Genomic DNA, 25,132 nt, shown 5'->3' on the forward strand with positions numbered 1-25,132 from the left:
TAAATCTATGCTGGGAAAATGTTTGACATGAGTCACTACAAGACCTTGAAAATTTTTTGAAAGAACACAGGCATATTTAATCTACACAATTAACAGCACTTAGTCTTAAACAAAACAAAATCGTTTTTAATAAAGCTAAATTTTGAATAATTTGTATCATTAAAATGAGCTGCAGTTGAGTTCACTATTTCGGAAAATATTGCTGGACTAAAATGTTTTACTAATTCATTGTCATTGAGTTACTCCATTTTCTGTTTCCCTCTGTTCATTGTTGTCATTGTCCCTATTTTACCTGACCGTACAGGTGGAGCCTATCTCTGACATAGAGTCAGAGGAAGAGGTGGAGGTGACTGACATCAGTGATGAGGACCCAGATGAAAGGGATGAAGAGTTTGAGCTCTACTCCTCTCGCCACTCCAGAGCCCCTGCCCGTCACCACCATCACCACCACCTTGCTAACGGCACAGCCGCACCCCACCATCAACCCCATCCCGATGAGGACCTGGATGAGGATGTCTTCAAAGCCCCTGCTCCGCCTCCACCTGGCCTGATGCCCTTTTTTACCTCGCAGCACACACACTCCAACGCACATCGTGGGCTGCTCACCCTCAAGAGTGAACCCACCGAGCCAGGGGAGAGCAACACGCCCCCACCTCAGACGGGCTCGGCAGGAGCTCCCCAGACCAAGTGTATCCCCCTCAAGCTGCGCTTTAAAAGGCGCTGGAGCGAAGACCAGCGCATGGAGGCCTCACAGGAGGAGTCAGACGACAAGAAAGTACGACCAGAGGAGGAGAGGGAAAGAGAGAGGCAAAGTAATGGACAAATGGAGATGGAGGAGGATGGGACAGGCAGTGGAGAAGGGGACAGTCCTCCCCCGTTGGCGTATGAGGGCTCTTTAGCCACACCGTTGGCCTCACACCGGAGGGTGAGCGCAGAGCTGCATCGTGCCACTGCACAGCTGTCCCTGGAGAACAAAGACTGCTGATGAGACACACACCCCAAACACTACTGCTCCAGTAGCACAGGAGGTGGTACAGGAGTTTGTAAATGGTTCCTCTGTAATCCCTCTCCCACACTGAAAAACTAGTTTCCTGAAATCTCCAGTGAACTTGGAGGATAGTCCAACATACACACATACAAAACCAACACCTCAAAGACAGCCCGACTCTTGTTTTGTCAGATCCCCCACCAGTGTTCTGTCTGGATCAGGGCTTATCTGGGACATATCCTTTGGGAGGAGGGACTCACTCAGTCTCGGCCATCCCAGGCTGAGTGACTGTAACGGCGCTAAAATCAGAGGGATGCTCCCCAATGAAACTTGGCCACAAGGTCTCCTCCCACCTGGCCAGTGAAGCTCTAGATGCCCTGTCCCAGTAGAACAGCCTCTGCCTTCAGGGCCCCACCAGTAGGATCAGCAGCCAGTCAGGGGACACACACTCCCTTACAGCCCAGCAACACACCCAGGATGACAGTGTGCACACTCTCCCCTATGCTACTTTTCCAATAAGACGACAGGACTTTGATAAGTGCCTGTATCTAAAACCCACAGCCCTGGAGTGACATGGAAGAGAGTAAAGATGGGAGAGTGTGAGGGAAGAGGACTGCTTTGAGTTATTATCCTTTAACTCATGAAACCTTTAAAAAGTCTGGCAGATACAAAAAAATCATGAGAACAAAAAAGAAAGTGTGTGTCTAAGAATGAAGAGCTGAAGAGTGGGGCTGTTGGTGTTGTCTGACTGACTCTTAAACCTGGCCCACTCCACTCAGGGAAGCCTATTGCTGTATGTTTATTGGATTCATGCACACAAACACACAACACAAAAAAACAAACAAAAAAAAACCCCAGCGAACAGTGAATGGGACTTGGGGACTATGGACACTAAACAGTGTTCAAAGCGACGCAAGACCATACACACTCACAAAGATGCACTCGTGCATACACAGACTTTGACTCTCTGGCACACTGTTCTCTCAGAGCTTATGACTTTTGTATAACCTTCCCTCTGTCTCTCTCCTGTCCTGCCCCTCTTTCTCTTGCGGACCACCTGTGGAAAGATCACGACTCCACTCACAGAAATAACAGGAGATGGAAAAGACAAGAGAAGAAGAGCTGCTGAGGGGACCACAAGGGGAAGGCAGCAGGGGGAGGAAGGATTTGATGGGGGGGGGGCTCCAGTAACTTAACTAACCTTCTCACCTCACCTAACATGGCTTGTACACTGAAAATAGTTTCCCTCCAGTTCCAGCAGAATCCTAGTTCACCAGCTAAAGCTCCTCTAACAATCATATTTAGTGTTAAGCTAAACCAGCAAAGACACACACACACACACACACACACACACACACACACACACACACACAAACACTCTCACGCTCACACACATGCACAGCACTGCCTTTAGCTCTTAAATATGCTCCCTCTCTCTCTCTGTCTGGACCTCCAGCTCTCCTTGTAGTGGCGTCATCCTCAGGTCCTGAGAGTGTGTGAGACTGCCGGGCCTGTTGACTACACAAGTTGAGAGCCTGAGAGAGCAGGGAACGCACGCACTGCCTCTTTTATGCCTTGTTTTTATAGCATGTACAAAAGTGCAAACTGAGCTCTATAACACACATGCAGAATATACCTTTATATATTCTATATGAAATTATTAAAGAAAAGTGAGATTTTAAAAGAACCATAGCGTTTTAATGATTTGATTGATTCAGAATTTTTTGTAAGTGGATTATTTTGAGTGGTCAGATGTGTCATGCCATTCATTCAGTAATATACTCTAGTATGGAGGGTGGGAAGGCAGAATGAAGAGGGGTGGGGGTCCACTGTTCTCTCGTACAGTTGTTTCATAGACAAACAGGCCAGAGAAAAACCACAGGCCATTCTACCAGCAAGGAAAAAAACAAGACTTGAACAGACTGCTAATGATTCAGATGTGTGGTTCACTCTGCTGTTCACTTCATTTGCAGTAGCTTGCCCTTTTCAACACACAGCCCTCTCTGCTCTTTCCTCTTTCCTGCAGTCTAGCTCAGCTCATTGGGGTTCTCCCCAGCCTGAGCTGTCCTGGCCCCATGCCGCCTCTCCAGGCTCTGTGTGTGTGTGTGTGTGTGTGTGTGTGTGTGTGTGTGTGTGTGTGTGTGTGTGTGTGCGTGTGTGTGCGCGTGTCTGTGCACGCGTGTGTGTGCGTGTGTGGTAGCTCATGGGTTATTAGTGAGGTAGTAATCCTGTCTTTTCTCCAAGGCCAGTTAGCAAAATGCTCCAAAGTTCTCAGGAGCTCTGGATTGGAGCAAAGGAGAGAGAGGGGGGGGTTAAGGGGTTAATCATCAGTATAAAACGGCCCGAAAAAGTCAGACAGATGAGGCCGTGTCCTCAAATGCCCTCTCCTCGAAAAATGCACACACACGCACACACACACACACACACAAATGACCGTGTTTGTGATTATGTTTTAACATCCTGGAGCTTTTTTTCTGTGCAGCCAGGTCATCCAGGCGTCTGATTGGTTAACTGAGCTGTGTTGACCAGAGAGAGGCCTGTCCCCGCCTGGCCAGCGACAAGACGGATCTATAGCAGCAAACTGTGAGATAGATGGCCTCCAGGCGGTCTGTGTAGCTGAGCTGATCGAATTTCCTCATCAGACCCCTGTGGTCTGGACTGGAGCATGTCACAACACGCACACACATGCGCGCGCACACACACACATACACACACAAACACACACCCTCATCCCCACCAAGTCCAGTGTCTGTATTTGAACTGACAGCTGCCTTATTATTACTTTTCATATCTCAGCAACAGATGAGGCATCAGTCTACCTTCTCTGCACACTTTTCTCTTTTCTTTCTGTTTCATTTTTTCCTCGCTCTGTTTCAGGCGTTGTCTGACTTCCTGCAAGCTGCGTCGTGATCTGACTCAGTCATGATATTACAGGGCAAAAAGATTGATTGGAGCCTGATTGTAACACAGGCTCTCTCTCTCTCTCAACCTCTACAGTCAAAGAACGGTAGACAAACAGCACAAAGATTACATTTCTCTATCAAAAGAATAAAGGTTTCTCAGTTTATTTTTCTGATGTCAATATTGCTATTGATTATTGTTGTTGTTGTTATTATTGTTCCAATTGGGTTATTTACCTCTCCTCCTGGCATTATTATTATTCCATGGTTCTGTTAGCTGTTGGTTTTTATGTTGCGTACATCACTTTGGATGATGTGGAAACCCCCCAAACTCCATTCCCTGTTTCAAACCTTCAAGCCCCTGAACCAGAAATCTTTTTCCAGTCTTTAATTTTTACAAATGTAATATAACTAAAATGTGTAACATTCATTTTGATGCTGACAGAGAAATAACATCGGGGACTGAGAGGGAAGAGCAGTTTCGGAGGATTTTATTCAGGGGCAGAGGGGAAGTGATTTTATCTTTTTTGTCATGTATTGTAATTTTTATTTTATATTGTTACTTTTTTCTCTCTCTCTCTCTCTCTCTCTCTCGCTCTTGTATATTTTTTCATTTTTTGGGGGGAGGGTGGGGTTGTATCATTTTAAAAGAAGAAAAAAGATGTGTATTGTTTTACTGTGTAAAGGTCTATCTTCTCCCTCTTTCAGTCTCTTCTTCTTTCGCCTCGTCTCCCCCGAGCAGTTACATAACACTCAGATGGAGAGATGAGACTTAATACCATGATGTAACATTGAATTTCTCCACTTCTTTCGTGTTTTTTTTTTTCCAAACTTGTAATTAAGCTGTAATCAGGGTTAATTAAAACTGGTTAAAACCCAATATGAATATCACTGTGTTTGTTTATGCCGGTCTCTCTCATACATCCATATTTATAAATGACATATAATCAGACAGCAGAGTTTTATTGCCAGGTTATTTGTAAACAAGGAGATTAACCCCCGACTTTTTGTCTAGTCACCAGTAAGCCGACAGTTATATGAGGCCTTTTGTTATTTCAAGATTACTATTAATTACAAGGAAAACAAAATGATAATAAACAACACTGCAATTTAAGAGTGTTGAAAAGTAATCTCTACGACTAGGCTCTTTAGGAGCAAATATCTTTAAGCAAAACTTCGACATTTTAGCAAATGCATTCCATCACAGAAGTACTGTAAGGCTGCAACTGACAATTCCTTTCATTATCATTAGCTCTGACAATTACGTTCTTTAATGATTGATTGTTCTTTTTATAAAATGTCAGTAAATGGTGAAAAAATGCCCATCGTCATTCCCTGAAGCCCAAGTGAACATTCAAATTGTTGTTTTTTCGACTGAACAACAGTCAAAAACCCGAAGATGTTGAGTTCACTATCATAGAAAACTGGGAAACTAGCAAATAATTGTATTCCAGAAGCTGTTACCAGTTAATTATAAAATTTTGCATTTAATCAGTTATCAGAACTGTTGCCGATTAAATATAATGAATCACCTAATCAGCTCTAGAGCACTAGTTGGTTTCTGGGAAATAATGAAACTGCCATGTCCATTGAGGGTCAGAAGGGTCAGAGGTTAATCTGGCTCTTTTAAATGATATCAAAATTCACCAAGTTTGACCTCTAAAGCTCACTTATCATCTCATTTAATTTGTAGAAAAACAAAAGTGTAAAAATTATGTACCAGACCATTTCTGGGCCGAAAGCAGTGACTTCCTCTCCACTGGCTACCTGCCAACAGCTCAGAGTCAAGAAATAGTCCAAATCATAATCTTGTAAAATGGCAAATTGTAATTTTCACAGTTCGGTGTTTGTAAGTTTAAGTAAACAAGATCTTAAATGTTCATAAGTGAGATTTAGGCAGATATCTTTGTGTCTGGACATAGCCAGGCTCGCTATTTCCAGTCGTTATGCTAAGCTAAGCTAACCGAGTATCATTCCCCTCTATTAACTCTTCTCCAGAAAGCAAATAAGCTATTTTCCAAAATGTCAAACATTATTTTTGTGTAATCTAGTAAAATGCATACATTTTTGCAGATTCAAAGATATTTTATTTGTCCATCAAGGGGCAATTTGAGGCAGGTTTGTTTGCAAACATGAAAACACAAACAATTCATTCACACGCAAAGAACAATCTAAAAATACAAAATGTATTTGTGCAAAGATTACACGAAAAGAGAAAAACTCTAGAAATGATGGCAGAGACCTGACCATTTATATTGTAAAATCACCCCTCTAAGAATGATTTCATTTTGAATCAATTACTCATGACATTTCATCATTTTTAACTATTATAGAGCAACAGTTTTTATCCTGGCTCTCATTATGGCTGAGTGGATCAAAAGAACACACACGCCTTCGTGGCTGCTGTGATGCCGAGGCCTCTGGGGTTATACGTTTGATAAAGAAAAGCACTTTGTCTACGGTGCCGCTGTCCACGCGCCCACATAATGTTCACATTAAGGCTCAGCCATTTACCTTTGACCATGACATCAGTACTAGCTCCCTTGTCTTGAGCGCACTTACAGCCACATATTCTATGAAAGACCAAGGAGGAGGAGGAGGAGGATGAGCTGCTGAGAGCGATCGGCGAAGAGTCGGTGCACTAGAATGATTTTTTTAGTGTCGTATGAGACATTTAAAGTAATAAAAAATGCAAGAAAAACCCAGCCTCAGCCTACGTATACACAGGTATACAGACACACTTACACAAATATGAGCAAAAGCAAACTATAGCTAAAATTAATAAATAAAATTGACAGAAATGTAGCAACATTTTGACCATTATGTGAGTAAATAAAGTCATGCTCAAGTAGATGTGAAAATTATATGAACAGGTTAATAAGAAGCTTCTTTATCCTCAACAGTGTCTCTAAAGCTGAATCCACACCTCTCTGATAATGTTTTATAAACTCACCAAGCCACTATACAAAGTTCCAGAAACCAGAAGCCCTTTCAACATTTGTTGAAAGGGCCATGTGAGTACTGCATTAAGAGAAATTTGAAATCCAGCTTTAAAGCAACCTGCGGGTCACAACCCCTCCATGGTATCACAAGATAAATACTGTAACTGGGCAGCATTTTCTTTTCTCTTTAAGTTTTACCTCTTCAGGCCACTCACAGTCATTCAAATGACACAGGGTTTCTAATATGTCAGTGTGTGATACATGACTCATCTATCCTGCTTTGACCTTTGTGAGCGTCACTTAGTGTGTGTGTGTGTGTGTGTGTGTGTGTGTGTGTGTGAGTGTGTAGATATTCCTGGACCCCACTGTTTACACACCAGTCATTCAGGTGCTCCATTTACAGCAGAGGAAAGAGAGAAAGAGAGAGAGACCACAGCAACCACTGGGCTCTCTCACCTGTGCCACATCCCTCTCCGCTCTCTTCCTCTCAGCGCCTGCTTTCGCAGAAACCTGCGCAGAGCCAGCTCTCTTCTCCACATATAACCACAAACTATGCATTATGCACACACTGCACAGCAAGAAGCCTTTTTGAATTACACACACACACACACACACACACACACACACACACACACACACACACACACACACAGGACTGTTGCATCCTCTGTTAGAGTTACGGTATGGTGAAATACAGGAGGCATGCTAGTACGATCACCACATCCTCCACCATACAGAGAAAAGCTGCACCACATAGAAGTGAGGCCCTGTCGCAGCAATAGCACTTTGTCGCACCGAGCACAAACGAGTGTGTGCATGCATTGATGTGGTTTGCTTGAAACTCTGGTACTTATATTTCCTTTTTCTCCTTCCTTCCCACCAATCTTTCTGTTCGACATATATGTCCCCCAAAAATTCATATTAAAAATATCCTTCATTTTTATCTCATTTAGGGGCCTGAAATATCACTGACTGACCGGATGCGTAAAGGGTAACAATCACTCAGTGAAATAGGCCCATCTTGACTTTTTTATACACCACTGAAACATAACTGCTTTACTTTGCTCCCTCTTTTCATTTTTCTGGTCATATTCCATTGACTGTCTCCCCCTGTTGTTGGAATACTTCACTGCATATTATACGTCTTCAAGTTGATTTAGGGTGCCGTATTTCTCAGTGCTGTTAACGGTGTGGAGAAACTCTTTTCATAAACTCAGTTACCCATTAGATGTGTACATTTGACAGGAATAAGAAGCTTGTTTTTGTTTGGATTAATGAAAAACTACTAACACTAACCTGCTCTTGCTTCATCCAACTAAAACATAAACATACAGTGAACAAATCATCCATCTGAAAGACTGAGGTTGTCCTTTCTTTTCACTGGATCACTGGTTCCAAAAGTGGGTTTGCATTAAGGACGGGCTAAGAGGGCTAAGATTTGTTTATTTCCATATTTCATTGGTTATTTTTAGGTTACATAAAGGTTACATAAGGCTACATAAATTACATTTTTATACTGACATTTTCAAACACATCAAAACAGAACAAATACACATGCAGTTGGCATTCTATCAGGCACACCTAGCTAAAACTAACAGTCTAATACAACAATCGTGCAATAAATCCTACATTCATGAAGGTTATGATATTCAGTTTTAATTGAAATTGTTTTAGAGACTGTTTTTGGGCGGATGTACATGTGCTGTTGAACAGTTTCAACACAAACTGAAAATTATGACCTTAAAGCAGGTAGGATTTATTGTAGAGCTGTTGTATTAGACTGCATTCGTTTTAGCTAGGTGTACCTAATAAACTGGCTACTCAGTGTATAATAAAATAACCATATTAAAAATCCTGTTACATATGCAGTTAACAAAGGCTGAATGGTATGATTTGTGTTAAGAGCACAAATTTTGTTTTTATATGAACTAAAAGGTCATATAATTTGGTGCAGTATATATACACTGCTTTTATACGGATATGAAACCATGTTATACACTGGGCAGCTCATGTGCAAAATTGAACGCAAAAAAAAAAAAGAAACATTAAATACTGAGGTGATGAGAGGATGGACATCTATGAAAGAGTGCCCTGATTTGAAACATCTCGCCAACCGATCGTACTTCGTCCTGACTCTAATATAGGCAGGAATCTGTGCGTCCAAGGATGCCTGTCCACGAGAGTCCTGTCTTCAGCTCCAGGACATGACGTGGACGCCGAGGAACAGCTGAGTGGTGTAAAGTTACTGTGAACAAGAATGCGGTGAGCACAACGGCCTACTGTTCTCCATACTTCAGCTTGTACGGATGCCAGCCTCCTGCACCACCTCTGTTAGGCTTTAATAACGCTGCAATGTGCCCTCTGTGTCTTTTTTAGCCATTGATCAGGGTCACGGACCAAATCGCATCAGTATACAGTAGCTGTTCATGCTTCGGAATAAGATCTATAAATGAGAGACATTTGTAGATTTCTGTCTTTTTTTGGTTCTTTTACTCAAACTGATTTTAACTCCAGATTTAATACCAGTGTGTGTTGGCAGGATCGTCCCTAAATCCGTTACTGTGAATGTTTGTTTAAACTTTTATGGCAGTCCATCAAAACGTCAGTCTGGACTGAAGCGGTGGGCCGACCAACCAACATTGCTATCATGGGGGGGGGGCACAGAGGACAGAGGTTATGCTACTGTGGGCATCTGCTTTAAGAAACCCTGAGGTGAGACATTCCTGATGATGAGTCTGGCTTTGTGTTGCGTTACGGTTAGTTTGGCGTTAGTTACAGACAGACTGCTGCTGAGGGCGCTGTTGGTGTGGCTAATAAAAATAAGTCGTCTTAAGCCGGTGTGTCTTTGCTGAATAAGTAAAATCCAGGGCCTTGTCTGATGACTCCAGTCCCTCAAATGAAACAGGGTGCACGATGTCCCGGTAGTACCCTTAAAATCCTCTCTGAACCCTCAGAATCTGAGTTTTATAATTGGTTTTCATCGTTTTACCGGAGCACACCATCTCCATGACTGCAAAGCTGCTGTTTTGAGAACCTTCTGGTCTTTCCGTTTTTTTTATTTTCATCACTTTTCTGATGGTGTTTGACGGGGCATGCGTGGGCAGGGTAGGAGGTCAAGGTGAGGGTCAGAGGACAGAGGTTATGCTACTGTGGGCATCTGCTTTAAGAAACCCTGAGGTGAGACATTCCTGATGATGAGTCTGGCTTTGTGTTGCGTTACGGTTAGTTTGGCGTTAGTTACAGACAGACTGCTGCTGAGTGTTTGACTAATGAATCCAAAATCATTTACTGTTTTTAGCAAAGTATTTAATAAACATGATCAACCTCCCCTCTCCTTTTTTTCTTCCAATCTCACAGTGTTTCTTCTTCCACTTCTTCCCTCTCTCTGTTTTCCTCTGCTGCTGTCTGTGCCTGAGGCCGGTGTGACAGCAGAGCCCAGCAGGCGATGAGGGTCTCCGGTGTTTGACTGACAGACCAGCGATGAGCGCACAGAGACAGAGGGAGAGAGACAGAGAGAGAGAGGGTGAAGGGTAAGGTTCAGAGGTCGGGATCCTGTGGAGAAGGGGAGAGCAGAGCTGGGGAAACGGACGGGGGGGGCGCTGCTAACGAGGTAGGGTGGTCGGTGCAGTTGCATGCAAGGAAAAGAGATGCAAACTGCAATGAAAACGATACAGTGAGACTTTATTGATCCTCTAGTGGGACAATGGGGCCACTGTAACAGCAAATAGGTATGGGACACAACAGAAGAAGAAGAAAAATGTATATTAACAACACTGGTATAAAGGTATTGATAAAAATTTGAAAGACCTCAATTTTGACTTTGGAAGCTGTAGTGTGACAGAGAGAAAGTCTTCAATATTTGGACATGAGCATTACAAGCTGTCCACTAAAAGTAGCCTACAAACAATAAATATACAGTACAAGATGCAGTGCACGCAACAACGATGTGCCTTGTCGTGTATCCTAATTATCATTTTAATATCAGCAGCGCAGAGCCTAGGAATGCAACAGGTGTCCAGGTCCAGCACTGTTCACATATGTATTGCACATGCCTGTCTGCTGAATCCCTGGACTGCTGTTTGGACAGTGTAGCCGGTTTAAATGTCCACGTGTTTCCAACGTGTCTGTACTGCCCCCAGCTATATTCAGTTCTTAATTTTTCTACATATAACATAAGACATCCCTCCAAAGGTGTATCAGCCAAGGCTGGGTTACCAACTGGGTAAAGAGTTTACTTCATATCATTTGGCTCTACATAATTTGATTAATCAAAAGTTTGTTAGAAATTTGCACCGCTAAAGTACAATATCAGCCAAGACGGACCCTCCACCTGCCATCTTGTCGCCTTATCTTGTCAAAATCTACTTTTAAAACCATAAGTATTTTAGTTTATATTCCGGTCGTTTGTTGTAATGAGTATTATTAAATGGCTTCAGTTTTTCTTTCTGTGTGTCAAGTAATTAACACACGGAAAACCCAAGGTAGGGGGTCCTTTCTGCCATCATAAAAGTATTTTAAGGCTGCAACCAACGAATAACTTTCATTATCAACATATCATAATATAAAATATCGGAAAATAGTGGAAAATGGTCACCGATATTCCCTGAAGCTCAAGTTAACAAGTTCAAATCTATTTTTTTTTTTGGTCTATTTTTTCATAAAAAAAGGATCATTTATCAAAATTGATGCCAATTAGTTTTCTGTCAACTGACCAATCGATTAACCAGCTAATCTTTACAGCTCTGGAGCACTGGTTGGTTTCTGGGTGCCTGAGGAAATAATGAAACTGCTACATACAGTGAGGCTCAGTAGCGGCTCAACAACAAATTTTTGCCCCAGGGCACCCTGGGAGGTTAATCCTCAACAAAACCCATCTACCACTCTCTCTTGTACGGCACCTTCAGTGCGCTGTTGATGTGAGCCTGTACCTACAGCTTGTAAGGCGGCACCTCCTCCATCCTGGATGGTGACAGGCATCTCTCATGTTATTTATGGATTCCAACTGTTAAATTGATTGATATTAGATATACCGGTGTCAGCATATTGTAACAAGAAATTGCAGTAAGAAGAACACTACAGAATTGTTTGAGGTAATTTAGAAACAGTGTTTGCTTTACATAGTTTTGTCCACCAGAGAGCACTGACACTTTTATTTTTAAACTGCAAAATGTCCCACTCAGTACATATCCTGTTCTTATTTCTTTAATAAACACATTTAAGCGATCCTTATCAACAATGTTTTTATGACACGTGTTTTGTTTTTTAAATAAATATATCGGCTAACACATTTGATCAGATTTGTTTAAGCTCTCCAATAACAAAAATCCAGTGTATGAGCTATGACATTTACTTCCTCGGAAACCCAGTATGAGCTCTTCTGAGCTGCAGACAGGTTTCGTACATGCGGAACTGCCTGGGAATAAAGAGACTGAGAACCTGATAGGTGGTATGTAGTTAACAACAAATATGTTGAAAGCTTAGAACAAAGATTCATCTTCAAACCTGAAATGTTTTAATGAGGTGGCTCCAAACCTTTCTGGATTGACAAGCTATGTCTACTCATGACCCACAAAGAGTGATGTTCACTTTTATTTATTTGTTTTAAATTTCAACTTGAGCATAAAACCCCTGAGAGCCATCATCCTGTCATCCTGTCAGACACTAAAACATGGAAATTAAAAAAGTCATTTCACCAAAAATGAATAAATAAATAGGAGTAACAATAATATCTGAACAATCAGCACAAAGCTAACAAGAAATAAAATAAATCAACACTGCCAGACAAAGTCATATTATACCAGTCTACAAAATGTTGATATTTGTGAGTTGCAGTGCTGAACAATTACAACTAGATGTCACTCTACATCAACATTTAATCAGCGTCCAGCCTTGTCTCTGTACCCCCCCCACACACACACACACACACACACACAAACACACACACACACACACACACACACACACACAAACACACAAACACACACACACACAGAGTGGCAGACACAGGCTTACAAAATATACAGCGCCTTTAAGCCAATCAGGGCCTTCCTCTGGTTTTAGATCTAAACATCTATTCTCTCCCCTCACTCAGCTTGAGTGAGAGATCAGCATGCATGCAACAGATCACACCGACAGGGGACGCTGCTCCTATGAGATCCCGCATGGCTGTCTGTCTCAGCATGAGTCTGGTCTTCTCTACTACACACGGAGCAGAGATTATGTAATGTTTACTATTATGGCACTGTATCTTTTGCAAGGCGGTGTGCTTTCTATGCTTCTATGCAGAGGTTAAAGGTCACGGTGCAGATGCCTTGCATCAAAGTGATCTCACGTGCAGGAGGCCCATCTCACGAGCCACATGCACATCTTTCAGTCGGGACTCAGCACACCGGTTCGTCTCCACCACCGCTGCCTGCAAGTTACAAACACGGGGTTAGCCGAGTTTACGCCAGACCACGCCCCCTCGGTCCAGCTGGTGGCAACACTCGTGATGACATCACCGCCGCGCGCACCCATTGGCCCCGGGACGTCGCTCACCTGCCCAATCGCCTGCCGGTGAAGTGACGTCAGCGGAGACCGGTCCCGTTCACTTCCAGCGGAGTGGGCGGGGCGGAGACGTTACCGACGTCAGAGCGCGCGGGATGCGGCGCCGCGATTGGCTGAGAGCGGCGAAAGTGAGCGTCTGTTGCTGAGAGAAAAGGGAGAGGGAACGAGACGGAGGACGGTTTGTGTCGGCTGCACCGCGCATTAGTCGTCCAGCTCCGGGACAAACTTTTCAAACGTGCACTCATGCTCATGTCTCTCCTGTGTCAATGCGTTCCCTCTGTGTTGCCTGAATGATCATACAAAACAGCGGTTTCGACAACAGCTGTGGATGACGGGCCACGGGGTAGAGAGTGCCCACCGCACTGTGGTGCTTTAATCTTGCTGCACCGACTTCTACCTGGAGAAGCAGAGGCGTTGATGCATTATCACCGTCTGCCCAGGGAAGGCACTTGTGCTGTCAATTATGGTAAACATACTCCTTTTCAGAAGGGGAGGGGGGATTTGTGCCTTTGTATTGGCTCTCAGTTATTTGCTCCCTCCTCTCGGCCCTCCCTCGTGCTGTTCCTATGGTTCCCAAAGCTCTTATTGGATACTGTAAAGTTTGGGACAGGACACCGGTCTTGCTCAGCATCCCCGCCGCCATTGGCTGCACCCCCCAGTCTGTCAATTGCACTTTGACAGCCCGCCACGCCCTCGTGTCTGTGGCGCCGACTTTGATTGGCTACTGTACCTGTCAGCAACCTCTGATTGGTCGGTTCGCCCAGCTGTTAGTGGTTCATTCACCATTTTGTGACTGTAGTGTGAAAAGAAGACCGATAGTTTTTTATATCCTCGTTTGAGTTTCTGTAGGGGAAAGACATGTTTTGCGGAGGAAAAGTAAAGTGTGAGGCCGGACCGCACAGCCGCCGAAGCCGACAGCCAAGGGATGTTACCAAGAGTTGTGCGAGCCTCCTCATCAGCAGAATAAGACTATAAATCTTTCTCTGGCGAAGGAAAGAGCTCTGTTTGGGTGAGTTGAAACTAAGTTAGCATAAGGCAGAGAAGCTCAACTGACATGAATTTTCCATTTTCAGGAGCAGCGAGTTAGCGCGAGACGAGGATCAATTGCCAACGGTCGGTCGGTTGTTCCGATACCGTCCGAAGAAATGGAGTGACACCGCTTGCGAGCCGAGGAAGAGCCGAAAGAGAGGGGAGGGGTGAGGGTGTAACAGCCTAAAAACTTTCTCAAATGTTTTACCGCAGTCCCGAGGACGACGGGGAAATATTATGGCCACCCCCGGGTGATGTTACAATATTGTGGCTAATGTTGAGCACTTTTCCTTGACCTTAGTTTCCGAGTTTTTGCGCGGAGCAGCGCTAGCGTAGTAAAAACAATCGACCTATTTGCAGCATTGCAGCCCAAATGTTTACCAGTAGCCACGCAAGCTTATTTTGTTTTTTGTAAAATGGACCCGCGGAGAAAATGGAAAACAAGAGAGAGTGCACCGTCCCGTTTCCTTGTGGTCTGGCTGACGATGTCATTATGTGGGAACTGGTGGGTATGTCTGCTACCGTTGCGTACTACGACTACTACAGTCACCACTACTACTAACATTGCTGAGCTGCTTACTAGAGCGAAACACCGACACGTAAAGATTCCTGCTATTTCCAAGTTTTTTTTTTTTTTTTTTTAAATCATATAGGGAGAGTGTCACCTTACTGGCTCCATTGAAGAAGCTTCCCTGGAGTGGTTGCGTGTGTACTCTTAAGCGTTGTAGTGGGTATTTGCATGCCAAACATTGTATGAGGAAGAATCAGACCCGTCTGGTTGGAATACTAAAACGTCACTTGAAACCGGTTGTTTGTGTTTGTTACCGAGCACCGTGCAGCAGTGCAGACCGGCTGACTGCCTCGAGTCATAATACTCCTTTGACATTGTGTGGCGCCTCTCGTAGTACTCGCAGAGATCAGCGCAAAGAAGCCGGGGATGCATTCAGTGTTTTCTCGGCTTTTCCCTCGCCGACCCTCCACTTCTCTTCACTGCAATCCCGCAATCGTTGTCGGTGCACCCTTGACACGTCTGATTTCGCAGCTTTAAACAGTCCTGTCATATTTCTCCTTGGGTATATTTTAAGTAATAGGAATTTAGTGCTTGTTTTTGACATTTGGAAAGTGTCCTCGTCTGCCCTGCAGATTTACACCGTGGTATGCGTCCCTCATATCTTCACTATTGCACTTGTTTACGCAGAAGACAAATCCCTGATGGTGTAGGCATCTTTGCATAGCTTGTAGAGCAGCTGGCCATTGATGTGGCATTGGCAGTTCTGCCATTTGGTCCCAAACAGGAGCAGTCACCTCTGATCTATGCTACAGCCTTCTGATCAATATGGGCCAGATTGCACAAATTCCAGGCCTCAATGTATCCCTTTTAATGATATAATATCTACAGTAAGATATGCCATCCACTAAACAGCTGCCAGTATTCATACTACGTCACAATAGATGCTCTTCATAACAAGCGCACACACTTCATTGCTCATACATACACACTTCAGCTCCCCCTCTTGCTACACCTAAAATACCCTAACAAAATGTTTTCTTTAACTTGTGTTATGTTGCCTGTACGATCACATCCCACTCACTCACTCACACACTCACACACCAGCGTGTGTGTGTGTGTGTGTGTGTGTGTGTGTGTGTGTGTGTGTGTGTGTGTGTGTGTAACAGAGAGCATGTCCTTTTTTTTTTTCTTTTGTCTTTCTGCTGTTTCATGTGTGAGAATGTTCCCTGGTGACCCAGTTAAGGGCAATGTCGCCCTGCCATGCCGGAGTGTACGAGGGCCATGGCAGGCTTCACTATACCACTGTCTTCCTCTGTTGTACCATGGCACGGTTTTCTCCCACCATCCCAGTCCTCGTCACTGCAGCCCTGCGCCCATACAGACACCCATAAAATGCTTTTAGGAGAGGGATGAGCTGCAGTGTGCCTGGTAACTACGTATACACTCACACTGACATATAGTGCAAATGCAGCGTTGAACAAGGTAGATACAACCTGAAGACGGCGATATACAGTCATATACCTAGTGTACTATAAGCAGCTCAAATGCCCCCACGTCACCCTCTCACACGCACACACACACACGCACACACGCACACACACATCCTGTGCCATGTTGCGGTGGGGCATAGGCTGAATTCCCTACGACTGACTGAATAAACTGGCATCACGGTGGTGGTTTAGTAGGGTTGTACATTCCACTAATAAATACTGTACAACTTCTTCTTCTTGTAGTGTTGACATTGAGATGAGATTTCCTTATGAATGACCATTCTGCGTTCATGACTGTGCGTGTGTGTGTGTGCGCATACATGCACCCTTGTCTAACCTGCTAAGAAATCACCAGCAAGATGTTCTTTGCATGAAAATGTATATTTTTAATCTCAAAATTTAAGAATGATAAAAGTCATTTTTATGTTTCTGTTTACAGAAATGCAAAACTTATATGGACCAGAGTGTGTGTGTGTGTGACTGTTTATATGGCACAATGAATGTGTGAGTGTGAGACAATATATAGGTCCAAGGGAGATTTTAACAGTGTATGCATGACTACGCTGTAAATTCTGAGGAGAGCATTTAGTGTGTGTTTAAAGTTTGATGTTGTTATGCTGTGGAGGGGGGTTAGTTGTGGGCTCCTGTTTGTTTATTGGGTGAAACATCATCTTTTTAGATGATTTTAGAGTTCAGTCCAATGCCATGGAGACGATAGCTGTCGATTATCTGTCTCTTCAGAATTTTCAGTAGCTTTAGACCAGACCAGCAAATATCTTGCTCTTAACGTACTCTAATGCTTGAAGGTGTAGACGTTCTGAATTACCAGAATTATGACTGAGTTCCTCTCTGCTTCGTCTGGATTTGCCTGGAGGACAATTAGGATTTTTCAACAATTACCTTTTTTAGTCCCTAATTTTTGATTAACAACTTCATTTAAGCTTGCTCTTGGCATCTTGGATTGTAGCTAACAAACACTAAGAGTTAAAGGTCTGCAGTTATATTAAATTTAGGGGATGTCTGTTGAGCACACACTGTGTAATGCTTCTGATTTTTTAGGGAAAAATTATGGACTCACATTAGCACTATGTGAAATGTTAAAATTCTATGCCATTTATTATATGGCAGCACTGCAATTACAGATGCTTCATGCATAAATTCCTATACTTTTCCCTGTAATTTAGTATAACATATCTGGTGTGTTTGGCAACCTTGGTATTTTGTCTGGAATTTCAAATAAAATCCTTTGGATAAGATTATTTGCTTGTACACATGTGTTTTTTAGGATGGAGTCACAAATGGATACACATGGTTGAGGAGTTAAAATGTTTTACACAATTGAATTCTGAGTATCACCATAACTCAGTTCTGAAAATAAAGATAGGTCAGTGTCTAATTCTGAAACCCCTCTGTTATCGACATCTTGTGCACACAGTCTGTTGTGCTGTCCAGTACCTTCAAAGTTACAGACAAGAATACACACAAATGCCTGCCGCTGGCTTATCAGCCAGAGTGTTGAGCATTTTGGGAGGCCACGAGCATGACCAAACGCATTTTTCTATGGTAAGATCAGATCCTTAAGAGTCATTCAGTCAACCAGTCAGTCAGCCAAGTGGCCCTGACTCCTTCCTGTCTTTTCCAGTGCACTACAGTAACGCTACAGGACCTTCCCTCCCAGTCAAGGCCTCAGTGTCTACACTAATGAAGGGGTACTTGGCATGGTACTGGTAGGATGTACATTCCTTCAGTCAATTTTCTTTCTTTTTTTGCTTTTTCTGGAATGGACAATTAACACACGTAACTTACAAAGATCTACTGTAATTAGAGAGTGATTGTACTGCATGAGGTATTTCACTTTATATTCTCTTTATTTATGTTTTTGTTGTGCAATCTACAGTATGGTATATGGTCTACTGTGTGGTATATTTGTTTCAAAATATATTTTCTTATTAACACTAATATCAGAATTATGCCCAATATTTTAGGCTGATTATGTGACTCATTTCACTGGGAAGCTTTCAAAGATCAAACTGCTTTAGAAAAGATCAGAAATGTCTGAAACATTTGTATGATTAATTTTCATACATGTAAGATGAAGTAAATTATTTTCTTCAGTTGCAGACAGCTCGTAATAAATAGGCACAGGTATCAATAGAGCAATGCTTTTCAAATGTCTGCATCTGCAGGAAGCATCACAGTTACAGTACAGTGGGTGAGGTCCACATATGAAACTACACACGTGGTGGTATTGCAGTGTTACTATGAAATATGTTGCTAATGAAATACAAGACATCAGTATCATAGTCAGTGTTGGTGTGGGTAGAATTTACAATGGAAATGATCATTTAGTTTGTAGTGGTAAGAAAATAAATATTGCTCATTACCAGTCAGTAACAATCATAAGAAATAACTTAAAATAAGGAGTAATGAAATGGAGATTCAGTAATGAAAATAAAAGCCAGTTTGTCTGTTTATACAGTAAATATTTTGTAAGGGCAGAGGTCAAAATGGAAAGTCAGAGATGAGTGTGTGTGAATGACTTGGGTTGTTTATTAGTCATTCAGGACCAGGAAGAGGTGTTTTTCTGTACTGCAGGAAATGGCGTGATGCTGGTTTATTGTTGTTGTGGATTGGTTGTTACGGCAAACAATCAGTTAACAGTAAGGTCACCTTATGTGTGTGAGGAACTTTTCCAGTGCCTAGGACATGAAGTGAGAGTATGTATACTGTATGAATTTTTCCATGTTTTCTTATCTGTATTTGTAGGAATGCAGGCCTTTGCATATGTTCGTGAGTTGCTGAGCTTAATCGAGGGTTGCACATATGCACAAGTGTGTGTATGAGTGTGTGTTTGTGTGTGACTACATTTAGCCTGTAATCTTGCATCAGTGAGTGTGCCTGATCCTGTGGCAGCCTTTTAATTTCTCTCATTTTGGGCGTATCTTACCATGGCACATTATTCCAATAATATTGTCTTTTTGTAGAAGTGTGTGTGTGTGTGTGTGTGTGTGTGTGTGTGTGTGTGTGTGTGTGTGTGTGTGTGTGTGTGTGTGTGTGTGTGTGTGTGTGTGTGTGTGTCAGTGAGACACTGAAAAAAAAGGACTGGGAAAGACTGAGACATCGAGAGAGAGTGAGAGAGGGCAAGTGAGTGCTAGAATGACTGTGGAAATTCCCAGTGACTAAACAAGAACAGCCTATTTGAACAAACAGCCAAACAGCCGCATAATCCTACCTCTCTCACTCACTCTCTTTCTCTCTCTCTTTCACTTATGTTGTAGGCTGACCTCACCCAGGCCCCTGCCAGCCCTTTTCCTCCTGATGGAAGTGTTGTTGTGATTCCAAGTTGAACATGAAGTATCAAGTCTATTATGCATAGCATGAGAAAGCTACCCTGTCGCATGTCGAAGTAGCTGGAGGGAGTACAGTGGAGAGATCAGGCGACCTACAGAATTAAACTCAAGTGTGTGTGTGTTTGTGTGTACGGTTGTGTGTGTATTACATAGAGAGATAAAAGAAAAACATTTTTGTCTCTGCATGCATTTAATGAGATTTAGGCCTCATTAAAGGCAGACTGTAAGACGTGAATTGAAGTGAGTGACCTTGAATGTTTACGTTTCTTTCTCTCTTTCTTTCTTTCTTTCTCTTGTCATTTTATACGGTTGTTTTTTGCTGACCCTTTATTTTTAAGTAAACTAACCTACTATATGAATGACATACTCACACTAGGTTAGCTACATTAAACCTCAATCTCAGACATGCTTAACCAGGATTACCTGGGAAGTAAACCGATATTTCATAATAATAAAAACATAAACAGCTGTTTATTCACCCTTTATTCGTTGTTAATTTTGAACTAACTGTAATCTGAACAGGAATGCTGTTTTTCTTTTTTTTTTAAGAAAATACAATCATGTCCTTTATTTTCATGGAGCAGTAATTTTTAAAAATGTTGGAGGTCAGGTTTTAAAATGGTGGATAACTAATATTGGAATTAAGATTTTATGTTTCGAGTATACAAACTTGCATTTATAGATAAGCACTCACAGACACACTTGCATGCACATTGTAGTAGATCAGGCAGACATGGAGCGTGAATGAGAGCATAAGTCAGGTATTGAGCCAATGTAATAGCCAGTGCAGAGTAGCATGCTTCAAGGTATGACGTCATTTTTATTCGCAGCAATTTTTGATTATGAAGATAATAAATGACCACCTGTCTTCTGCGTCTCCCTCTTCCTTTCCAGACTGCAATACGGAGGACAGAAAAAGGTTAGAAGAAAGAGCTGAGAAAGACAAAAAAAATAAAAGGAGTGCCTTAGAAGTGAAAAAAAGAGGAGCGCCATACAATCTGCAGCACTTTGTGAACAGTGAACAAAAGATGAGACCAATAAAGAAACACAGAGGGCGTTCTCCACCGTTAACAAGAGGCAGAGGGGGGAGAAGGAGAGGAGGCTCTCAGCCCCTCCAAGAGAAAGACCCCAAAAGAGTCAAGAGGGAGACACTCATCAAAACCACACAGCACACACCCAACACTCCCTCCACGCGCAAACAGAGTCCACCCACAGCCACCAACTCTAATGAAGAACCAATCACAAACAGCAATAGACCCACAAGGGAGGAGTCTTCTGAGTCGAGGAAACCTGTGGAGCCAGTTGGGAAAGATGGAAGAAAATCAGAAGAAAAGACAGAAAAAGAGACGATATTGGGCACGAATGGAAATAGTTCTATGTCCACTGATACTGTAGCATTTCCTACCTCTGCCCCAGCGCCACTCTCCACAGCCACACCTCCTCTAGCCACCAATCACAGTCCCAGTTTAGGCTCAGTCTCTAGTAGGAAAACAGCCACATTTAAGGCTCGTGTCCCCAAGAAGAAATATACGTATGAGCACTTTGCTAACAACGCAAGTGCCCTGACTACCATTCCTACCTCCAACCCTGCACTCACACACAACAGTTTCTGCAATATTAACAGCAAAATTAGTGATAATGTGAATATGCCTGATAATAATTTCAAGGCTAGTAAGAGTATTAATAATAGCATTAATAAAAGCATAAATGTAAGCATCAATAGTAGTACTAACAATAACAATACAATTGGTATGAACAAAATGACTAATAACATGAGTGGTATTAACAACAGTAGTAACAGTAGTACTGGGAACAATAGTACTTTTATTAATAGCAGTAATAGTAGAAGTAATAATTGCTCAGGTAATCAGCCATCAGTGCTAACTGTGGATAGTAAAGCTACAGAAGAAAACCATTTTGTTTCCATGGAAAATAGGGCCCTCAGGACAGCAGACTCCCAGGAAAAAGAGTCCCAAGCAGGTGAAAATGAGTCGGACGGGACCCCGAACTCAGTGCGCTCCTCTTCTACTGATACAGCTAGTGAGCACTCAGCTGACCTGGATGTGATGGAGGCAACAGGACCAAGCCTTCATCACAAAAACTCCCACATCCCTCATCCCCTCCATAACTCCCACCCTGAAGAAACCAGTCTCTCAGAGGGGCTAGCTGAAGCTCTGGCCAAAGGCATGAAGAACCAGAGAGTCCTGGCTCGCCAGATAACAAGTAAAATGGAGAGTGGGGTTGGGGCTGCAGGGGACAGAGGGGTTACGGAGAGAGCCTCATACCCCCTGTCACCTGTGTTCAGACCAGGGGTGGTGCGTAGGGTGAGTGGAGGTACTGTTGAAGTCCAGCTCCAAGGAGAGGAGACCCTTGTTAAATACCCTTTCCATGGTGGAACCATGATGACATCGTCATCAGGGGCCAACAGCACTGTGGAGTTAATTTTGGATGCCCCCCCACCTGGTATGGTACCTGTGGCTGTTGGGACCGGAGTGTGTGTGCCCTTTGGTGGCGAGGAGGGAGGTCCTCTGCTGCACAGAGAGGGGATTGTCATTCAGGTGGACCCCCACCCTGGTGTCTCATTTCCTTACCAGGTGCTCCTGAGTGAGGACAGGGAGACTCTGGGTGATGGATGGGTGGCAGAGGAGAAAGACAAAAGGACAGTTAAAGGTCAAGCTGTGTGGGTGTCCCGACAAAGCCTGAGACTGCTCACCCCTCCCTGGGAAGTCCCACATTTGGATGGTGGGAGGGCAAAGGAGAGAGAACGGGAGAGGGAAAGGGAAGAGAGGGAGCGGAGGGAGGAGATGGAGGTAGAGAGGGAAGTGTGCCAGTTGAGTATTGGAATGGGGGTGCTGGGAGGGGTAACAAGGTTGGGCCATGGTTTTGCACATGAAGGGGTTTCAGGAGGTCATCCCTATGGAAAAGTTTATCCACCCCCCCACTCCTCCACTGTGACTTCTAGTGCAGTAGCCAGCACAGTTCATAGCTGCGGAGTTAACTACTCTGACAGAGAAAGACAGAAACAGCCAAACACCCCAGAAGAAGACGTTGAGGTATCTCGTTTTAACATGGGCCTTACGGTTGGTCCCAAGCCAAATGTTGGGACCTCTCAGCAGAGAAACATCACCTCGAAGTCCAGTGTCTACCCTCCTTCCTCCCCCCACCTCTCTGTAGTAGGGGGTCTGGGAACCCCAGTCCTCTCCACACTAGTTAGTCCTCAGCTAACCCCTTCCCCGGCCTTACTGGGGTCTGAATTGAACAACACCACGCAAAACCTACCTCCATCCAAAACCACTCCCACCCAGACCCCTACTCCCGCTTCCTGTGGGGGGTCCTCCTCTACCTCCTCTCGCTCAAGGACTCCCCTCTCATTGGCTCAGCAAAAATACAAGAAGGGCGATGTGGTGTGCACCCCTAATGGTATCCGCAAGAAGTTCAATGGTAAGCAGTGGAGAAGGCTGTGCTCTAGGGAGGGCTGCATGAAGGAGTCTCAGCGTCGAGGATACTGCTCTAGACATTTATCCATGAGGACCAAAGAGATGGAGGCAGCAGGGGGAGAGAGGGGAGGAGGAGGCAGCAGCTCAGGGACAGTCACCCCCTCTGACCTGCGAGGCAGAGCCAGTAGTGAGTTCGAGTGGGATGACACATCAAGAGAGAGCAGTGAGACCAGTAGCAGAGGAGACTCGAGACCCCGCCTGGTCCTACCCTCCCTCCTCCCCCATGACCTGTCTTCACGCTTTGACTTTGATGAGTGTGAGGCCGCCACCATGCTTGTATCATTAGGGAGCTCCCGCTCTGGCACCCCTTCCTTTTCTCCCATCTCTAACCAGTCGCCCTTCTCCCCTGCCCCCTCTCCCTCACCCTCCCCACTGTTCGGCTTCAGGCCGGCCAACTTCTCCCCGATTACTGCCTCCCCAGTTCTGCAACACCGGAGGCACAGGCAGCCCAGTGGTACAGGGGGAGGAGGGGGAGGGGGCAGTAAAGTAACAGCCTCAGCTGGAGTAGCAGAAAGGGAGAGACACACTTCAGGCATCCAGCCCTCCTTCCACAGCAACCTGACGTTTACAGTCCCCATGAGCCCCAGCAAACGAAAGCCAGATGCACTCCCTCCACCACCCCTTCCCTCACACCACCACGATTACACTCCCAAGACAGAGCTGGACCAGGGGGACCTCAACTCTTTCAGGGTGCTGTCTCCACAAACACCAGCCTCACATTCCCGCACACACACTCCCACCTTCTCCCGACCAAGAGGAGTGACCACCCCCTCCTCGAGTAGGCCCCCGTCCTCCACTGCTGTTTCCCCTCCTCCTCTGCTGGTGTCTCTAACTCCTCCTTCTCCTCTCACTCCCGATGGAGGGCCTCGTCGTGTGGTCCCTGTATCCCAACAGGCCCTGCGGGACTCCCCTGTCATTGTGAGGAATCCTGAAGTCCCACTGGCAAAATTTACAGAATGTCCCTTGGGAAGAGGGGGAGGAGGTGGAAACGAAGGAGGGTTAGCTAACACTTCATCTAAAGACATCGGCCTAACACCCCTTACCCCTCAGCCAATTTCTGGCCTCCAAATTCCTGTCCCCATTAACGCTGCTACAGCCACAGTACCCAACGGCACCGTCCTTTTGCGAAGCCCAGCCCAAACTCTGGTGCTTGTGTCCCCGACACCTTCCTCCCTGCCCACCCCTGACACCCCTGCCACCCCCCTGCAGGCCCTGTCAGTTACTGTCAGCACAACACTTACAGCTCCCGCTCCAAGTAGCACAGACAGCTCTGGGGAAAAAGAGGAGAACAGGGGGACAGGGTTTGGGGGTGAGGTCCAGCAGCCAGTTCCCTGTCACCCTTCTCCCACTGCACTGTTGCCCTTGATCCTGCCAGCGGAAAGCCTTCACCCCGTCCCACGAAAGGACATCATCATGGGACGCCCTGGCACAGGTGAGGATTGCTCCAATGCATGTGGGTACATTTTGTATTTGAGGTCAGTGACTTTGAAGGAATGAGGAGAAAATTTAGTTGCAATTTATAAATTGGACTGCATTTATTTCAAGAATAGTGTAAAACAGGACCTATGTGGAATAAGCATATTAAATAGTATATTCTATGTACCTTCAAAAATTCTCCAGTTGCTGTTCAGTCATAATAAAAGTATGAAAAAAAAACAAAAATCTTAAAAGGAAATGCATTTTGTTAATTACAAAAAATTATAGATGGTAATAGATTATTATTACAGGACGATGTGCTGAAAAATGCATTATTCAGTATAGTGTATCTATTTAAAAATGAAAAATAATTACACAAAATTCTCAGAATGTAGACTCTCTGTTTATAGCATTCTTTATACTGTTAATATATTGTTTTTGAAATATCACTCAAGTCAAACTT

At 44.1% G+C, this 25,132-nt stretch overlaps 2 protein-coding genes across 4 annotated transcripts in view; both read left to right on the top strand.

The window, feature by feature from the left end:
- Window positions 1-4,750, top strand: part of erfl3 (Ets2 repressor factor like 3) — a 51,850-nt gene extending 47,100 nt beyond the window's left edge. The window contains exon 5 of the mRNA XM_040117502.1: window positions 305-4,750. Within this exon, the coding sequence (XP_039973436.1) occupies window positions 305-985 (681 nt within the window). The 3' untranslated portion in view covers window positions 986-4,750. The remainder of the gene's footprint in view (window positions 1-304) is intronic.
- Window positions 4,751-14,095: 9,345 nt separating this feature from the next.
- Window positions 14,096-25,132, top strand: part of cicb (capicua transcriptional repressor b) — a 37,972-nt gene continuing 26,935 nt past the window's right edge. For all 3 annotated transcript variants that reach the window (XM_040117463.1, XM_040117464.1, XM_040117465.1), the window contains exons 1-2: window positions 14,096-14,385; window positions 20,651-24,685. In XM_040117463.1, the coding sequence (XP_039973397.1) occupies window positions 20,785-24,685 (3,901 nt within the window). In that variant the 5' untranslated portion in view covers window positions 14,096-14,385; window positions 20,651-20,784. The remainder of the gene's footprint in view (window positions 14,386-20,650; window positions 24,686-25,132) is intronic.

Source organism: Xiphias gladius, chromosome 22, assembly GCF_016859285.1.
Source record: "Xiphias gladius isolate SHS-SW01 ecotype Sanya breed wild chromosome 22, ASM1685928v1, whole genome shotgun sequence".
In the NCBI taxonomy this organism is placed as follows: Eukaryota; Metazoa; Chordata; class Actinopteri; order Istiophoriformes; family Xiphiidae; genus Xiphias; species Xiphias gladius.